General features: G+C 33.8%; 1 protein-coding gene across 4 annotated transcripts in view; it reads left to right on the top strand.

The window, feature by feature from the left end:
* TTBK2 (tau tubulin kinase 2) overlaps positions 1–18,471 on the top strand; it is an 82,662-nt gene that overhangs the window by 16,017 nt on the left and 48,174 nt on the right. For 3 of the 4 annotated variants that reach the window (XM_021533521.3, XM_021533524.2, XM_021533523.2), the window contains 5 exons: positions 6,078–6,237; positions 10,072–10,219; positions 15,690–15,763; positions 16,773–16,913; positions 18,258–18,362. In XM_021533521.3, coding sequence (XP_021389196.2) covers positions 6,169–6,237; positions 10,072–10,219; positions 15,690–15,763; positions 16,773–16,913; positions 18,258–18,362 — 537 coding nt within the window. In that variant the 5' untranslated portion in view covers positions 6,078–6,168. Of the gene's footprint in view, positions 1–2,263; positions 2,370–6,077; positions 6,238–10,071; positions 10,220–15,689; positions 15,764–16,772; positions 16,914–18,257; positions 18,363–18,471 lie in introns of all 4 variants that reach the window. The other variant, XM_021533522.3, reaches the window with a different exon arrangement.

Genomic DNA, 18,471 nt, shown 5'->3' on the forward strand with positions numbered 1-18,471 from the left:
TAAATATCTTAATTGTTTGACTTCAAGCTGTCTGTTCAAAACCACACTTCACTACCACTTTCCTACAATGAAAATTTTCCTAGGATCTTAAAAATTATTATTGTAAAACCTTGTATAATTAAGGTAATTGCAGAACTGACTTTCCATTTTCACGTTTCTTTGAAGAAGACTTAATAAGTAAAACTAATTTTTATAGCAAAAATCCATGATTCTAGTTCTATTTAGGTTTGTTGTCAGTACCACAACAGTCTTGGTGAATCTAAGACACAGAAATACAGCTTTTCTTTTTGAAACAAGTGACACTTTTAGTGTTTTAAAATTAATTTTTGAGTAATTAATAAGGTTTCACAATCCTCTTTTTGATTTGGAGCTCACTCAGAGATGTGGGAAATAATTGAGGATGAATTTCACTTCCCCAAGTGTTAGGTTTCCACAATAGTATTAAAGCCTCTGTACCTGAGGCTGAAGTTCAACAACTGGTTTCAGCTGAAAGCAGCACTGTTGTCCAGCCTTTCCCTGTTCCCTACAGCTAATTTATATTCTCTCTCTTTTTCTGACATAAGCCTTTGTGCTCTAGTGGGACTGATCAAATTAGAAAATTAACTCACACATCTGAAAAATACCATGGTAAAAATGTCATGGATTAAATAAAGTTTCTGATATATAACTCGGTCTAATTCTCCCCTGATCAATTTTTTCTGGTTTTCTATAGAAATAAATGACATTCTATTTCTCTGATAGGTGTCACAGCCATATAATCTCTCCCTGTCATGTGCATGCGATGCTCTCCTTTCTTTATGGCAAGATGTAGAGTACCCTTTATTTCAGTTGGTCTGATCAAGAAATACTGAAGTTTACTTCAATGCAAATTCTTTTAAGTCAAATTTATTTTTCAAGTTGTAAATTCTGTTTTGGACTTGAGGAGGGTTTTGTGTGCCTAAAACTTGTATGGTTTTGCTACATTAATTATTTGGTTTAGTGAAAGATAATACATTCATTTGATAAACTTTGCCTTACTTGGTTTTCATAGTATTTTGGTACTGAAGTCTCTTGCAAACTGCAAATAGCGTGGTAGCTTGAAATATATATATTTTTAAAATAAAGCTTGAAACGAAACGTTATATTTTTAACTCTATTTTCCAACTGAGAAAATATCGCCACCTTTGTAATAACAACTGCAGAAGTTGCCAGAAGGAAATGCAGACTCTTTGGCAATAGCACACAAGGCAGTTGGGAGCTTTTCACACCTGGAATCTGCAAATGGTGATGAGTATTTTTGGCACCCAAACACTTGAGAAAGAAAAACCTAAAATGACATAGGTTCTGTTTTTAAAAAGATTTTCTTCACAACCAGTACAATTGCAAATTTAAGTCAAGATTTTAAATTCAGTTTTCTCATTGATGCAGTGAATGATGATTTTCAAAACAGCAGCTTTTAATAAATGTATTTAGAAAATATTCAGGTTTAAGTGTAGGATGGCTTTCTAGTTTGGATGTTCAAATAGATGAATTTAAATAATTTCTGTCCCTAGAATTAACAATTTGAACATGTTCCTAGCCTTTCTAAGACAGTGGACTTTACCGTAAATGTGGTGCAATTAAGACCTTTGAACATTTCCCGCCCTGATTTTCTCTTTATGTTAGCCTTTTAAATGTTCTTTGTTCCTTCAGTTCTGCTTAAAAATAGAAAATAGAGAAATGGAAACCATCCTAGGTAGATTCTAATTAATATACTCGTTCTTTGAATGAACTGAGGCAGGAAGGTAGAGCTCTTAGTATGCTCAGAGTTCCTAATAGCAAAGGTTGATACTATTCCATAGCGGAGGCAACAGGGCATGTATTCCTTTCTATGGAACAGAAGTAATCTTCTGTGCTCCCTTGCTTTGTCCTGGAACTTAAAATACATCCATTTAGCCAAAATTGTCTGTGATTTCTCAACCTTAGGTCTGAATTTAAACTCTATACAGGCTGGTAAGCAGAGGTTCTTTACTTTAGGCTATCTCTAAGGGAATTATATACATGCACACAAATTACATTAAATGATTGCTTTTTTTCTGGAAATTTTGCACTGTGATTTTCAAATACCATATAATCTCTTAGTGTACTTGGATGGGGTAAACTCATCTTTTGCAGGGCTAATGTGTAGTTAAAATCAGTGAATATTAGCTCTAATACTCAGTTACCTGTTCTTGTTTTATACTGCAATCAGTTTTCAGCAAAGGCTTATGTTATGGAGCAATTTATCCTCATTGTATTGTCCTAGGTACTCCGTGACCTCTCACCTGGAAATAAATTTGACAGAGGGCTAATTGTCTTTCATTGTAGTTGTGTTATCTTGAAAAGGTCCTCTGAAGTGACAAACTGATCTGGTAAGAAAATTGATTAATACAGAATTTTATGAGATATATTGCAATTAGAATGGCTGTTACTTTTTTAGGAGAATTGTAAAGAGGTGTTTGTTGTACTGAAAATGGCCTTACTGCCACCTAAAAAACTGCACTAAAGGATTAATTTGCTGAATGAGTAAGGGAAAACTTGCACCTTAACTGTGTGTAATTAATTATTCATCTGCTTCAGTAGAATACAGAGCATGCTGGAGCTTTCTTAAATTGTTAACAGCATTGTAGCCTGTTAAAGACCTATGCTGAAACCAATGTATTTCAGTAATACAAATGCAACTGTATTTACTTTTATGAGATGTTAAGTCATCTGTGAAATTTGGAATGGGTCAAACAGTCTGAATTTAAATCCTTCCAAATTCAGACATTTCAGTTTCAATCTTGACCTGAGAACCACCTCCAAAGAATGCATAATTTATATCTCCCCGAAAGTCCTTTAAATGTAGTAATCCCTAGTAATGTCCTTTTCTTTTGTATAAATTTGGGGAATGTGATTGTAACCTAAATGGCACCTACTAGAATATACATTTTCTGTTATTAGGTAAGGAATATAAAGATATTTATCCACTGCAGTACATCAATAATTAACAGATTTTCAGATTATACAGTGTTAAGACCATTAGAGAATACATCAGAACAATGGAATTCTGCCTAGATTAGATTGTGAATAAGGTCTTTAAAAGCCGTATTCTTGTAGCAATGCCTGAGTGTAAGGATGGAGGTGTATAAGCATCTGATAGTGTTGTGGTTCAGCAAAAGTATAAAGCATTTTCGGACTTAAATTAGGGAAATAAGACTTCTGTCACAAAGAAGTAATAAGAAAACCACTTTTCTCCTTATTAGGAATTGGTATGATAATTCAATGTGGATGTCTAACTCAATGTTGCTGTCCATACCTCAAGAAAAATGTGGGGCAAGGAGAGGGGTTTTGAAGGAGGACCATATAAAAGACCCAAGGCTGTGAAGGAAGGATTAAAGCTAAATGTATTAATTTACAGGAAGTTAAAAAAACTATGTTTAGATGTTTAAATGAAGTGAAATTACTGGAAATGGAATTTGCTTACCAAAACTGGAACCAAGTTGTGTGGTAAAAAGTTTAAATTAAATGTATTAAACCTTGAAACAAAGCAAGTTATGTTTATTGTGAGGAAAGAAATGTACTAGAATATATTAACAGTGAAGAACGTTTGGAGTCTTACATATTAGTGTGTGCTAATTCACTGAAAGTGTTTGAAGTTATGAAGTAGCCTGATCAAATAAGGGTTTGGACCAATTTCAAGCCTTCTGGCCTTGAAATTTGTCACTGAATCCTTCTGCTTTACTTCAAGTCTTGAAAAAATGAGGATTCTTCAATTTGACTTCAGCATGTTTGTAATGCTTGCAGTTGATTATTAAGCTTCAGGAGGAGCTTAGCACCTTGTCTTCACGAGAGACCTTTTTCCTCCCATGCATGACTGTTCAGTGGGTCCTGGTGCTTTATTGCTTTCAATACCTGGTTTTGATTATATAGAATAGATATGGTTGCTTTGTAATGATCTAGGATTTAACAAGGAATTAGCGTATTAGAATAGGATTGAGGAATTGTGTACAAATGAAGATTTTGTTACCCTGGCCATGCAGATATGACATACAGTAATAGACTTCTATAACAATTCTTAAAATACAGGGTGTTCCTTTGAATGTATGTGTCGGACCTTTGTATTCTGGGCCAATTGCTGATGTTCTGTTAGTCTGCTCAAGAATCCACAAATTAATAGCTCTCAGAAATACTTGTCAGAGTTGTGACTATAAATTGTAAATTTAAATGTCTTTAAAAAGAAAAAGTTAAGTGTAAATCAGGAATCAAGTCACGGCTGATAGCAGAATTAACAAAAAACTCTGAAATGTCATATTTTTGATTTAATAAAGCAAATACCTTTTGCTACAGGTAATGAATTTTGCTCATGTTTGAAAGCTTCAGCAAAAATCTTATTTGAGATTTTAGATTTTGCTCTGGTGAAATGTTGTGCTGAAAATGGCCTTACTGCCATTTCACCATTACTTGTTTTAAGCAAATATCAGGAAGAAATAAACCCTCTTGAAGTTCCAATATAGAAGTGGACAATTTATTTGTCAAGACCAACCCATGCTTTGATGGCAGGTGGTGGACTGTGTTATGATAATTCTGTTAGAAAGGACAGTGAGTGTGGTCCGTGGTTAGTAATGTTAAGGGGTTCACAAAAATGGCTCTAGTTCTTTTTAGAATTTTGACCTTGTCTGCAGGGGTGAATTTACTATCACTGGTAGAATTTGATTTGATTAAATTGCAGGATGGATGTTGTTACTCACAATACACAACCTTAGTTTGGTTTCCTTTCATTTATTTGAATTAAACCAATTTAGGCTATGTATTCTGAATGAACAGTCCTTTACAGGCATGTAAGCCACTCTCATTGGGTGTAAATTTAGATCCTCCGCTAATCCAGATTAATGTTTCTCCAGAGGGGTCTGTCTTATCTGGAGTTGGTTCAAATGTCATAATGTCCAATTGGAGCAAAAAGGCTTAAATATAATATGAAAAAGGAATATCAAAGAACATGGAAACAACCTACAGTTACTGTTGTATTAAACAAATGTTTGTCTTAAAACAAGCAGCGGAGTGTTTACTAAAAAAGCATAATTTAGTCCCAGTAGTAAGACTGGCAGTTAGCCACGTGGTAGGCCATAATGCTGATTTAAATCAGAATGTTTTTACTAATTTTGCATATCATATGTGTGTTGATTCAGGGAGAGAAGCATTGTTCACTTGCAGTTATGCTAATTTGAAAGCCACAGAAATAACCTAAAGCAAATATACTTTTCAAAGAGTACTGTCTTTGGATAAGAAGGCTTATACAAAGAGTTACATTTGTTTAATTACACCAGTGAAACAATAAGCACAGTCCTAAAAAAGCTCAAAGAATTGAAATAAGCTTTTAATTGGTTGTAGTAGTTGCTGATGGAAGCCATTATGGATATGCTAATCTCCAAAGTACAATTTTTTATAATGCTATCTATAATCCAATTCAGCAATGATTGTTAAAATCAGAAAATTAAAAGAAATAAACTGTCAAAATTACCAAAGACAGGATTTTTTTCTTACCAAAGACTGCTGTTTATACCCTGAGATAATTGTACTTTAGATGTATTTTATCAGAAATAATTGTAGCTATGTGAAACGCATTATAAAATGTGAAGTAGTGTGTATGCAGTGCAACTCAAATTTAAGTATCTATTTTCAACACAGTAATTTTTTGTTAATATTATTTTAATGTTATATAGAACCATAAATTAATTAAACAATTATTTAATAAGTTATTAATTATATTATTTAAGGAATTGTTAATTTAAATAGGAATTATTAAAATTAAGTTTAAATTCAATTATACCTTGCAGCAATTTGAAACTGCTTGTGGAATATGACTCTGAAAATGTTTAAGTTCATTAGTTCTATATTGAGATTGGTATTGGAGATTTGGGAGAGAGCAAATTGGAAAATTAAGGAAGGCTGTCCTTGAATTTTTTTCTGTATTGGAAACTGACTGAAAAAGTTAGTCACTGTGGGGTACAAAACCTAGTTAAGGTGCTGAGTGAGAAACACAACTTGTGCTGTATTTCTTGTTATTCTGTTAATCACCGAGTTCTGCTCTGTTTCTGCAGTGACTGGTTAAATGGAAGCCATTCCTGGGATCTGGATGGTTTCTACTGACGCAGACTTTGCATAGCAGCTCCATCACCTCAGGAGGTTGCAATGAGTGGAGGAGGGGATCAGCCTGATATCCTCAGTGTGGGAATATTGGTCAAAGAAAGATGGAAGGTGGTGAGTATACCTTCCTACAATTCTGTATCTTCTTTGAAACATCTTTTTGGAAAGAAGTGGTTTGTGCTTTGAAATTAATTTAAAAGTTCTTGTGAGATATATTTTGCTTAATACTTACATTAAATTGTGAATGAGCTTTAAAACTCCTTGTTTCTCTTACCCTACTTTAAAGAAAAGTTATGACAATTTAAAGTGGGTTATTTTTGTTTTCCTGATAAGGATCTAGGAGAGTTATTAAATCCCAAGGTAGTGCCTAAACCATGCACAACTGGAAGAGTACTGTCAGTATATTGAACCCAATGAGCCAGTGACTGTATCAGTTCATTTTGGAGATCAGTCAGATGCCCTCCCCTGAAGCCAGTAGGTTTGTGAGATATGTTACTCCTTATAGGAAGATCTTTCAGGGCCTCGCTGCTCTTCCTTTTGTTTGTTGGATTTTATGGCATAGATTTATTCTCAGGTGATTTGTATTCATTTGACTGTGAGCCAGCATTGGCTTTGCCATAAATAGCTCTGTTCTCTTTTGCTGTTCATATCCTTGATTTGCATCTTGAGGGAAATAATATCCAGTTGAAGCTATTTTTGCTGGGAGAAAAAGGCTGAGTTCTTATAGTTTCTTCTCCATACCTCTGATCACTTTGGTTTTTCTGCTTAGAATAAAAAAAAAAGAAAAAAAAGGAAAAAAAAGGCCAGTTCACAATAGAATGTTTAGAGTATCTCTGTGTGTGTAGTAGGTTGTGAATAGATTCTGAATTGCTTACTTTATATTACTCATCTATTTCAAGTTTTTTAGAACTGTAAGACTGAACATAGAAGATACTAATTAATCATTAATTTTTAATTCATAAGAGAGAATGATTTCAACTGTCTTGCACCCTGTCTTTCATTTAAACATGCAGGAAGCTGTTACTAACTTTGTGTAGGAAATCTTTGTACTTACTTTTAGGTAAATAGAACCTAAATAGCAGTATCTGGCGTATATGTATTTGTAAAATACCTTCTAATATTTAATCTCAATACAGCAGTGAAGTAAAACCAGAAAGCACAGTCTTGAATCAGATCAAATAATATAAAATGCAATTTTATATACAATAATATACAAAATACAGTAGGTAATAACATACTAATATATTACTACCCACAAAACCACTTAATTGTCTGATGTTTTCTTCAGGTTTATTTTCTTTCCTATGTAATAAAGACTGATGATGATATAAGTGTATTCTGGAAAATTTTTTAAAGTAGGCTGAAGTTTGTTTCATGTAATTATACATTTTCAGTTACATGTTTTCCAGATCAAGTATTACAGGTAGATGAGTGCCAAATGTTTCCTGTGGGTAGCTCTTCAATTTCTTATCTTCTGTAGCAAACATTAAGGATTTCTTGATGGCATCTAAGGTGATAGACTTCCTGAATTCAGGATTTCATAGGATTGACTCCCAGCAGAAGAAACTGAAATGTGGTTTTTGGATTTTTTTTGCTGTTGAGGACTTTGTTCATTGCAGTTGTGAAGACCATATCTCAAATTTTTGGACATGAACGTTTTAAAAAACTATGTTCAATTAAATTTAATTTTAACTTAGACACTATTTAGGGTGATTATATTTTGAAAAGTAAACATTAAAAAAAACATTATAAAATATCTTCTCCCCAGCGACAACCTCTAGTGGTGTCTGTTAGCAGTTGCTTTTATCCTTTGTTGATGCCTTTCCTCATGCCTCTCTTTTGCCTTTGAAGCATTTATTACATCCTGACTTGGAGAGACTTGCTTGTAATGATAATTGATTTTAGATATGTTTAAGAATGCCATTCAATACGTAGTGTAAGCAAAGGTACCAAGATAAAATTTGCTGGAAATTGTATGCTTTAGCCTGGACGCATATAAAGACACAGATGTCAAAGAGAGAATGGAGAAAAAGAGTTTGGGATGTGGGATGCTGAATGCAAAAAGAGAAGGCTGAAACTAATGAACAAAGTGGGAAATTGTAATGCAGGTGTAAACAAGGGCAATGTGGTCCTCATCAAGGTAAAAGATGTTCAGTAGATGTGACAGAAGGGTGACAGTGTGTTTTAGTGGTCACCACCTGTGTGAACTGGAAAGCAAAATGCAAGTGAACCCAAGGTGGGAACAGGGATGGGCTGCCCAAGATTACCATGGAAATGTTGCCTCTGTGCGATGAGTATATGGGAAAGCCAGAGCTCAGCTGGCAGTTGTGACTGGTGAAGGATGTGAAAAGCAACAAGAAAAGCTTCTATAGGGATGTTGGCAGCAAGAAAAAACCCAAGGAAAATACAGACTTATTGTTGAATGTGTGTGACTCAGTGACAAAGGATGTGGAAAGTATTTTTTTCTACAATCAAAGAGAGGTTAATTTGTGCCTGGAACTACTGAGTGGTGTAATCACTTGGTGTATGTTAATGATTCTGGTGTACTTTAGCCTAGGATATAAATTGATCTGTTTATTTTGTTGCTGTGGTGGTGATTTTGTTTGTTTTAAATTTCTTTTAAGCACATATGCAGAGAAACAATGCTTTCAAAGGCAGTCTTTAGTGGTCTGGCCATTTCTCAAAGCTGGTAAATGAAGTTAAATGATAAACGTGTCCACATTTGTAAGGGGGTGAGGATGGCTGTCTCACCTCTTTCTTTTTCCTCTCACCTTTTTTACCATGCATTCTCACTGGTGTGCTTGTACTATGCTTAAAATTCATGAGTTATCTGTTATCTTCTTCTTTATTCATAGAGCCTAGGCTATTTTAAAAAATGTTTTTCCTGCTCAGTCGAATGTCTGATGGTGTTGATTAGGAGACATTAGACTACTTTTCAGAATCTGAAGATAGGTCAGCATATTGCTGCTCTATAGAACCCTGGAAAGTTTAGATGAAATTTTATACAGTGTAGTCATATAATGTTAGCAACTGTATGTTTTCAGATGACATTTAGAAAACCATGTTAGTCTCGGTTCTTTTTTGTGTCATTTTCTCTTTTATCAGCTTTAGAATGTTAGCTAGGGGGAGGCATTTTGTGAAACAACATTGACATTTTTGATATTGAAAACCAAAGAAGTGTCTGTTCCCCGTGACCACTTAAAGCAGAATGAAAAAAAACACCTTTTAATATTTGCTCTGAATGTAGTGCAAACTAATTAGTATGCCATAGCATTCTTTTTACCTCTTTCTTGCACAGATGAAACTTTCAGTGCTGCAAGTTTCTTGAGTCTGTCTGTTAATAAGAATTATATTGGTGAATTGTAAGTGAATGTGAGTAACATTTGAGATGTATATTAAAAGATAATCTTAGCCATGTTTAATAATTTATGATTTAGCTGCTGTAAGTCACTCCATATAATAGAAAACACTGTCTCTTTTCAGGAAGTCCAAAAACTTGTATAACTTTATATTGTTATTATTCTGTGGACATATTTCTGAAAAGAGAAAAAGATGGCATATTTTAAAAACGTCAGTGTGTATTTGTATTTGAAGATCTCTGGCCTGTGTGTGACTATTTGAGGAAAGACTTTATTCAGCATGCTGATTTTGCCCAGATTCATGCTGGGAATACTACTGCACTCTTCTATTATGCTATATACAATAGTGCAGATGGGGATCAGATGTGTTCTCTTCCAAACTGTGGTTAGCCATACCTTGGTCAATTATTCAGTAGCTCTTTTATGTACTGAAGGATGCTATTATTATTATTATTATTATTTAAAAATCTATTTGTAATATAACAGTGTTTGCAGTATGACAGGCAGAACAAAGAAGTATTGCTGTTTTATTTTCTTTCTTCTCCCCTCTTTAAAATATGTTTTTATTCTTTCTTTTTCCCCAATATAGTTGAGGAAAATAGGAGGTGGAGGATTTGGAGAAATTTACGATGCACTGGACTTGCTTACTCGGGAAAATGTTGCACTGAAGGTCGAATCAGCTCAGCAGCCAAAGCAAGTGCTGAAAATGGAAGTAGCTGTGTTGAAGAAGCTGCAAGGTAGGGCTGTACCTTGGATATGTGAGAAGTAGAGTGTCAGTGTATTTTCTTTAAAAAATAATTGTGATTATAATAATAATTTTAGTAAATATTTCCTCTATTCTGCATATTCTTGGTAAATGATTATTAAAAGTGGAATAGAAGCTCTTTCAGATTCTGGAAGTTTTGCTACAGTGAAGCTTTTGTTTGAAATGGGATGATAGGAAAAGAAAAAGAACAGCAAAAATAATTCAATTGCTGCAAAAATCTCAGTTCAGATTTACTTTATTCTGAACCATATCTTCTTGTTGTCTTTTGCTCTAGACTTTGTTGTTATTCTTCTTTTAATTTTTTATGCTAAGATTTTTTTTTCTGTACTAAGTAGCATTGAATATTTGAGGGTCCTTCACATAACATATGTGTTAAGAATATTTGTTTTCTTTGCTTTGCAGGTATTGCTGAGAATTCTAATATTGAAATAGGAAACATACTTAAAAAAATCCCCATGAACAAAAGCCCCAACTTTAAAGTACTGTAACTTTTATGAGAAAACTACTGGCATGTAAAATCCTGAAATACTTCCAGGGTTCAGTTCCTTGAACCAGAGTTTGAATAGTCACACTTTCTGTACCTTTAGATACCATTATGAAGCTATCAATAGAGAGAAATATGTAGTGGGTTCTCTTCATCACTTTTTACAACACAAGGTTACATAAAGGAAGTTTAAACAGTGACTTTTCTTTTAAAATTATTATTTTTAATCTGGAAGATTTTGAATAATACATTCATTCTTCTCAGCAAACTCTTACTTTGAATAAAACAAAGCCTGCATGACATATGGTGCTGCCTAATGTGCTGTAAAGGTCACACTGCAGCAGGAATTGACAGCCTCTATAGATTTAAGAGGGCAAGCATGTCACATGTTATGATGGTAACAAACTGTTCCTACGCTTTTGTCTGTTTCAAGGATTTCACTAAAACCTCGAGTATTAAATAGCTGAACAGGGAGATTTTCTTTGAATGTTAAAATTTCTAGTCCAGAGATGCATAGCAAATTTCAGTATTGCCAATTGAAAGTTTGTGAGGGCTCTTGAAAGAAATTGACAGTGAGTTTTGAAGAACAAAATACTTTGTTACTCATGGTGTTTTTAAGCATTCAGAATTATTTTTTCCAAGAGCTTGTGTTTTTTCTTTTCTGCACACATGAACTTGATTCTATTTTACAAAACCCAGAGTCTTTAAAGTGGTATAGATGAAACAACTAAATGATAAGGAAATTAATAGAGGTGAAAGAAAACACTGCAATTTGGTAGCACTACAGTACCAATGTATTTATGAAAACATGACCTTATATAGCACTGTGTAACTGGAGTGCATTTTAAGTTTCTACTGTAAATTACAGTATGGTGGAATTTCAGTTAAGATATTAGAAAAGGGATTTTTTCTTAATAAAAACTTTTTACATTTTGAAATACTTCTGGAAAAAAATATGGATGAAATAATAAAATACCTGTGTGTGAAAATTTGCCATAGGGCCTTACAGAAGTTTTACTATCAGAGAAATAGTTAGGAAGCTATAATTCCAAGCAGCCCAAGTCTTCCTGCAGAAGAGTCTTTGATTCTATGGAATAATGGGAAACCTCTAGATAAAAAGAACAGAACAATCAAACATATGAACAACAGATCCAACTGAGACAAATAGTCCACAAAATATATTATCCAAATAAATATTTCTATTACTTATTTTCTCAGTACTATTTATCTGAACAAATAATCAATAGGAGCTTTTGTGTAACCAGATAACTGAAAAGCCTATTTTATACAATATCTTTAGAAATAAGACTTTTGATAATCTTTCTTGTGAGAAAACAATCTAAATATATTATTTCTTACATTTTATATCTTGCTGCTGTTTTGCACCAAAAAAAAAAAAAAAAACCAACAAAAAAAAAAAAGTTGGTGGTGATAGTAAAACAGAGGTGACCTCTAGTTGCTTTTGTGGAAGTTTACACTTAATACTGTTACTGCTCTGGTTTTAGACAGGGAATGTTGTAGGTGATCAGTAAAGCAAAGACAGTGAAGAGATGGGTCAAGTTGAACCTTTTGTATATATTATGATTTATAATTTACACAGATACAGTACTTTAGTTTTACATGCAGCTTTTTTTATCCATACCTGGAAGGTTTTTTTATTAAATAAGGTTATGGTAGAAAACATTTTATGTACAGGCAATCTTTGCTCCTAGGAGCCATTTCCATGAATTTCTTTACCTTTACAAGTTTCATTATGGAAGAGCTAAAAAATTGAAGCATAGGAAAAATGAAGAAAAGTGGATGAGAATGGGGAATAGAAAAAAACTTTATAATTGCTTTGTACAGATTTTTTTATCATTATTCTTAAATGCCTTTTTTATAATTTAGAAATTAGTCTTATTTTTGACATTTTTTTTCTTTTCATGGAGATTCAGACCGGGTGGTATTGTAAACCGTTCTTTTAGGATATTTTTGTAACAACTTTGTATTATCATGCGCCCTCTGAGACCAACTTTTATCTTGTTCTTCTATCCCTTTTTGGTGTGTGCGTGTGTATGTATGTGTATATATATAATTACTCTCCTTTTCCCAAAGGGCTTAGGTTCTGTTCTTGCAAGGTGTTCTAGTTACATTTGGCATAGGGAAGAAGGAATAGAATTGTAATGAAAATCCTTTTGATTTCAAATATTAGAAAAGTTTCCTCTGTTAGTAATGAAAGACAATGAGCTTGCAGTGTTAGTGAAGATCTTTTTAATGTGTGGATCTGATTTTTAAAAAATATTGCTCAATTTGTGGAATATTATGTAGAAACAGGCTTTTAGAAGAGAATAAATGAAGAGGTATGTTCTAGTCTATACTAGGCCTAGGCACATTCTCAGAGTTATAAATCTGCTTTTGATTGTCTATGTATTATTAGAACCTTATTTCACAGAAACTGTGAAACTGATATAAGAATAGCTGTTGACAGAAATGTAGGGATGCAGTATTTCTTACCATTCTTTACTTTCAGAAACTTTTGAAATGAAAACAGTATGGTCATTACTGCAGGGGTAAAATGAGTAATAACTGTGTGGTATAATGCTTTGTATATGGTGCAGTGACTAATGAAAAACTTCAAAGAAGTTCTTTTTGAGCTAACAAAACATGCTGGAATATGTGAGCAATTATATGAATTCTCTCTTAATTATGAAGGAGGACTAGGCTCACTGATACGGCCATTTATTACAGCTTAGTCATCAATTGCATCTTAATTTTTTTCTCCCTGCTGTCTACTAATTATTGTTGCAGAATATAGTTTAACTCTTTAAGTTCCTTATTTTTGCTTTTTTTGAAAGAAAGAAATCTGCTGCAACAGATGGTTGTTTTGTTTAACCATGTTGTTGGGCCATCTGTTCCCACAGTCAGATGGGAGAAGACAGATTTCTCACATCTCACTCAGTGAGAGTGAGACTCACTCAGTTGGTTTCTGTCTCACACAACCTTGCAGACTTCTCCCTCACTCATTTACAGCTCTGGAGCATAATTTAGTGATGGGCTGTGTCTGGTGTAGGCTGTAAACTGCTGTAGTGCTACACTGCAGCAACCTAAGGAATGGCACACAGGTTTAGCACCCTCCCTAGGAGATTTTTCAAGGGCAGAGTTCCCTGTAACCTATTAACATCATCTTCTCACCCTGCAGCTCAGCAGAGTAGCTCGCAGGTGTAAGAAAATACTGTTATCCTCCAAAGAAAAAGGCTGTAGTAGGTGTGTATAGCCCCACTAGAGTGGTGGAGGATCATTCTGTTTGAATAAGGTATTCAGGCTCTAGTTCTGTCCTTCCTCTTTGCTCAGTTTTATATAAAAGTTTCTAGGGAATTTACCACACAAACTTGAGTTGGTGCTCCAGTCAAAATGGGATTTCTCTGACTAAAATGAGTTTTAGACGTTTACTGAATTTGTCAGATAAAATCTGACTAATATATGTTTCTCTGAAGATGTTCATTCAGAATACCCACAAGTGGCTGTAAAATTAATCATAAATATTTGAGATGAGACTTCAGTAGTGGAAACTGCAGCAATGAATATACAAGATTTCATCTTGATAAATTTGCTATTAATCCTTTTTCTTCATAAAATTATACTGTCTGTGATATTGCCTGTCTTACTTGAACAAATGGAGGGAAAGAAAAAATGCAGGAAAAACAGTGATGCTTAAAGTTTAACACTTATATATTTTGAAAATGTAGAGATTTCTTTTAAAATAAATTATTTTGATGAATCCTGTAAGATTTTCTTTGTTAAAAGGGCCTACCTACCTGTTTTAATTGGATGTGGCAGGCAGCTTCCTGAGGAAGCAAGAAATGGGCAACCACTTTTCTGTGAAGTGAATTGGAAATATATAGAAGCTGGAGGATCAAGTTTTAGAGCTTTGATGGAGCTACAAGTGCAGCAGTAGCAAAAAGTCTCCTCAGATCTGCAGCTAGACATTAAAGTGTTTTGAAAACAGTAATGAGTGGCGTGCTTTGGGATGATGACATTCTTGTAATCCTATGGGTAAAGAAATTCATTATAGAAATATTAGGTCACAAATTTTACACATCTGTAGCAACCACTTGAGATCATCAGCTTTTTGTTGGCTATAGCTTCCACTGGTGTGAGAAAGGAAGGTAAATGGCCTGAGGAGCTTGAACCCTGCAGTTCCCTGTTCTGTCATAGAATGGGATAGAGTGGGATCATAAGGAGTCCCAGCTTTTCTCCAAATCAATGAACACTGGTACCAAAATGACAAGAGGTTTTCCCATTCTGTTTCCAGCTGCAGCCTTTGGCTTGCCTTTTTCTCTGTATTTACCTGGGGAATATTCTGCTTTGATTTACAACTGCAGGATAGTAAGGAGATTATTTCTGACCTGTCTTCTCCACAGTTTGCTTCTAGGACAGGAAGAGGCTTTACAGCTTAAACAAAAATCTGATACTTTTATTTTTGTTTCATTATACCTGAGCTGAAATTATTTTTTGTAGCTAAACAGCAAGGATTGTGTTCCAGAGAATTATATTAATAAATTGGATTAGTTGAATTACATTTTCTACAATTTTTTAGTGTAAAACATAACTCACAAGTAATACTACTGTTTTCTTTCATTATGGCATCCACAGCTTGTAGAAAAGAATATTGGCTAGGAATATTGTCTATTACAAACCATTAGCTTTGTAAGAAAATAACCTTTTCCAATCTGAAATGCCTCAAATTTGTGGACATTTAGGCATATTGTCATGTATGTTTTCATATGGAAGACTGAGAGCTGTGGTTATGGGAGAAAGCTTCTCTTTATTTGCAGGTAAAACTGTGGTTTTATTGCTGTTGAACTGCATGGGGCTTAGTTTATTATTTTACATATTTTCCAGTAATTTCCTAGGTATTTACAGGAATAAACCACAAAAATTTAATTATTATTGGCTAATTTGCTTCTTTTTCTCTTAGGAAAAGATCATGTCTGTAGATTCATAGGATGTGGACGGAATGACAGATTTAACTATGTGGTCATGCAGTTGCAGGTTAGTGTATCAAAGCACTCAATGTTTGTTTGTGTGGTTAGGTTTGTTAGCCAAGTATATATGAAAATACCAGTAAGATTTTAGGGGATGCTAAACAAGCAAACAACCCCAAAGATTACAATTGCATTGTAGTAAGTGAATGTAAATTGGGCATATCCTTATATCTTTTTTCTTTTATATCTTTTCCATAATTCTCTTAAAAAGGAGAAAGCTTGCATCCTGAGAAAGACCTGACTGTTGGAAGAGTGAACTCTGATGTCTTCTGAGATATTTTACATTCCTTTTAAGTCTTCACTTGATAATAGTCTAAAATGTATTATATTAGTCCCTGCATTATGTTGGCTTTTTTTTATAAAAGTGAAAAATTATCCTATGCAAGTAAAAGAAAACACTTCATTTTACTAGAAGACCTGTTCATTTAAAAAGGGATAAAATAGATGGTTAGCACTTAGAGTTATGGGATTAATGTCCTTTGTCTTCCTGGTGAATATGAATACTGAAAAAAGTGTGTTCTAGTTCCTATTGTTGTTTGTTATTTTAGAAGAACCACAGTTCTGTGATGTCATGGGGTTGCACATCCTACATAATATATTTTTCATCTGTTTGATATAATGTGTAATTAAATTACTTTTCCTTAAAGAAGTGAGTGTGAAGAAGTTGTCATGAGCATTTTCTCAGTGGCCTTATTTTGGATGTGACAAAAATACAATTTTAAATAATAGTGTTTGTACTGATCTTCTAATAGGGATTAGTTTGTTCCATGTTTTTAGGAATAGAAAGGTACTAAATTTGTATTTTCAAAAACAAATTATAAATTCAGTGTTGGAGATACTTGTGGACATACAGTCATTACATTTAGGTGAGATGTGTTACCCTTGAGTGTGAAAATTGGTATTGAGACTATTTAATGGTTAATCATGAATAGCTAAAGAAGAAGGAAGCCTTTACAGCATCTGTGAATCTTGGTATTAGTATTTTTTTAATGAAAATGTCCTTTTAACTTTATCAGGGTCGGAACTTAGCAGACCTGCGTCGTAGCCAGTCTCGAGGGACATTCACCATTAGTACCACTCTGCGGCTTGGAAAGCAGATTTTGGAATCTATTGAAAGTATTCATTCTGTGGGATTCCTGCACAGGGACATAAAACCAGTAAGTCTGCCCATTAAATCAAAACAGGCAAGTAAGATGTGGTCATAAGATGGCTGCATAAGTAAGAAGAGCTTCTATACTAGATGCTAAAATGCAAAAATGAGAAGGGATGGAAAACTGAATGTTTAGTCATAAGATAGGGCAGATTTTTTTCTATTAATTAATGTTGGATTGCAACAAGAGTAACTTCGGTGTTTTTTAGTCTTTGTCTCCAGTTTAGGCCTCCTTGCAATTTGCTATAGCTAAAACTTCCAACCTTTATCTTTAGCATCATGTAACCAAGAGTATTAGCCATGAAATATGACATAATGTGATTGACTAATGGCAATAAATATTGTCATATAATAAATCTAAAAGAATAGATACTAACTGTAGAGTGTATTTATAAGTTGTTCAATAGCAATTTTTATGTATTTAATATATTTACAACAAACAAGAAAATGAAAGGCATGAGACATGTATGAGAAAACTAATTTTTTATTGTGAAATTCTTTTTGGATCTATGGTTAGTATGAGTAGAGTGCCTTCCTGATAGTATCATGCTTTTGCTCTTACTATTTTCTATTTTTCTTTGAATTTATTCCTGAAATTTAATCACCTATTTTTAATATTGCTCTGTATGACAAATATCATTAGAACTCCGAACTATCCGAATTTGTAAATGAGGAAAAAATTTGCAAATATTTGTGTTTTGAATAGATGCAAATATGGTTTGTTATATCTGACATACATTGCTAAGTTTCCTGTCAGCTGAATAATGCTTACATAAAACTCACATAAAAGCATCCTACTGCTACAGGATGCACTGTTGCAAGTTTCTGTACATTAGGAAAATTTCATTTGCATCACCCTCCTGGCAACTTTTTGTAAAACTTGACCCATCCCCATTTAAGCCTTCATTTAATAGGAAAAGGGAATAGAGGCAGTGAGTGTCAATTGTAATTGGTGAGAAAAATTTAGCTGGAGCTAACTGTGCTTTGTGCTGAACTCAAATCTTGAAATCCTTGGTTATTTTCCTTGTGACCAATTAGTCAACACTGAAATTCTGTGAGTAGGTGACTGGATTGGAAAATTCTTGCTAAAAATTAATATATTCTTCATGATAAAGATGACAATCTCTTTGGACAATATAGGCCACTGTTCAGATGTGCTAAGTTGGATGCCTGTTTCTCTAAACAATGTTTTCTTCAAATGTATTGGGAATTCAGTAGAAGTGAAAATATGGAAGGAAGGATAGAGAAATATAATATGAATTTTCTGGTTGTGTTGTTGCATTCATATATGAACATATTGACACCTATGTGTATTCATCTATTATCTGTCTGTATTTCTTTTTCTTCCTAGTCAAACTTTGCAATGGGACGTTTTCCAAGCACCTGTAGGAAGTGTTTTATGCTGGATTTCGGCTTAGCACGGCAATTTACCAACTCGTGTGGAGATGTCAGACCAGTAAGATTTTTTTTACAGTTGAAACCCAAATTCTTGAATGTGGCAGTATGCTGTCTTTTCTTTTGGAGAAGTGTGGGAGTTTCATTGAACTGGTAACTATTGTAAGCTT

The sequence above is a fragment of the Lonchura striata genome, chromosome 6, assembly GCF_046129695.1.
Source record: "Lonchura striata isolate bLonStr1 chromosome 6, bLonStr1.mat, whole genome shotgun sequence".
NCBI classification, from domain to species: domain Eukaryota; kingdom Metazoa; phylum Chordata; class Aves; order Passeriformes; family Estrildidae; genus Lonchura; species Lonchura striata.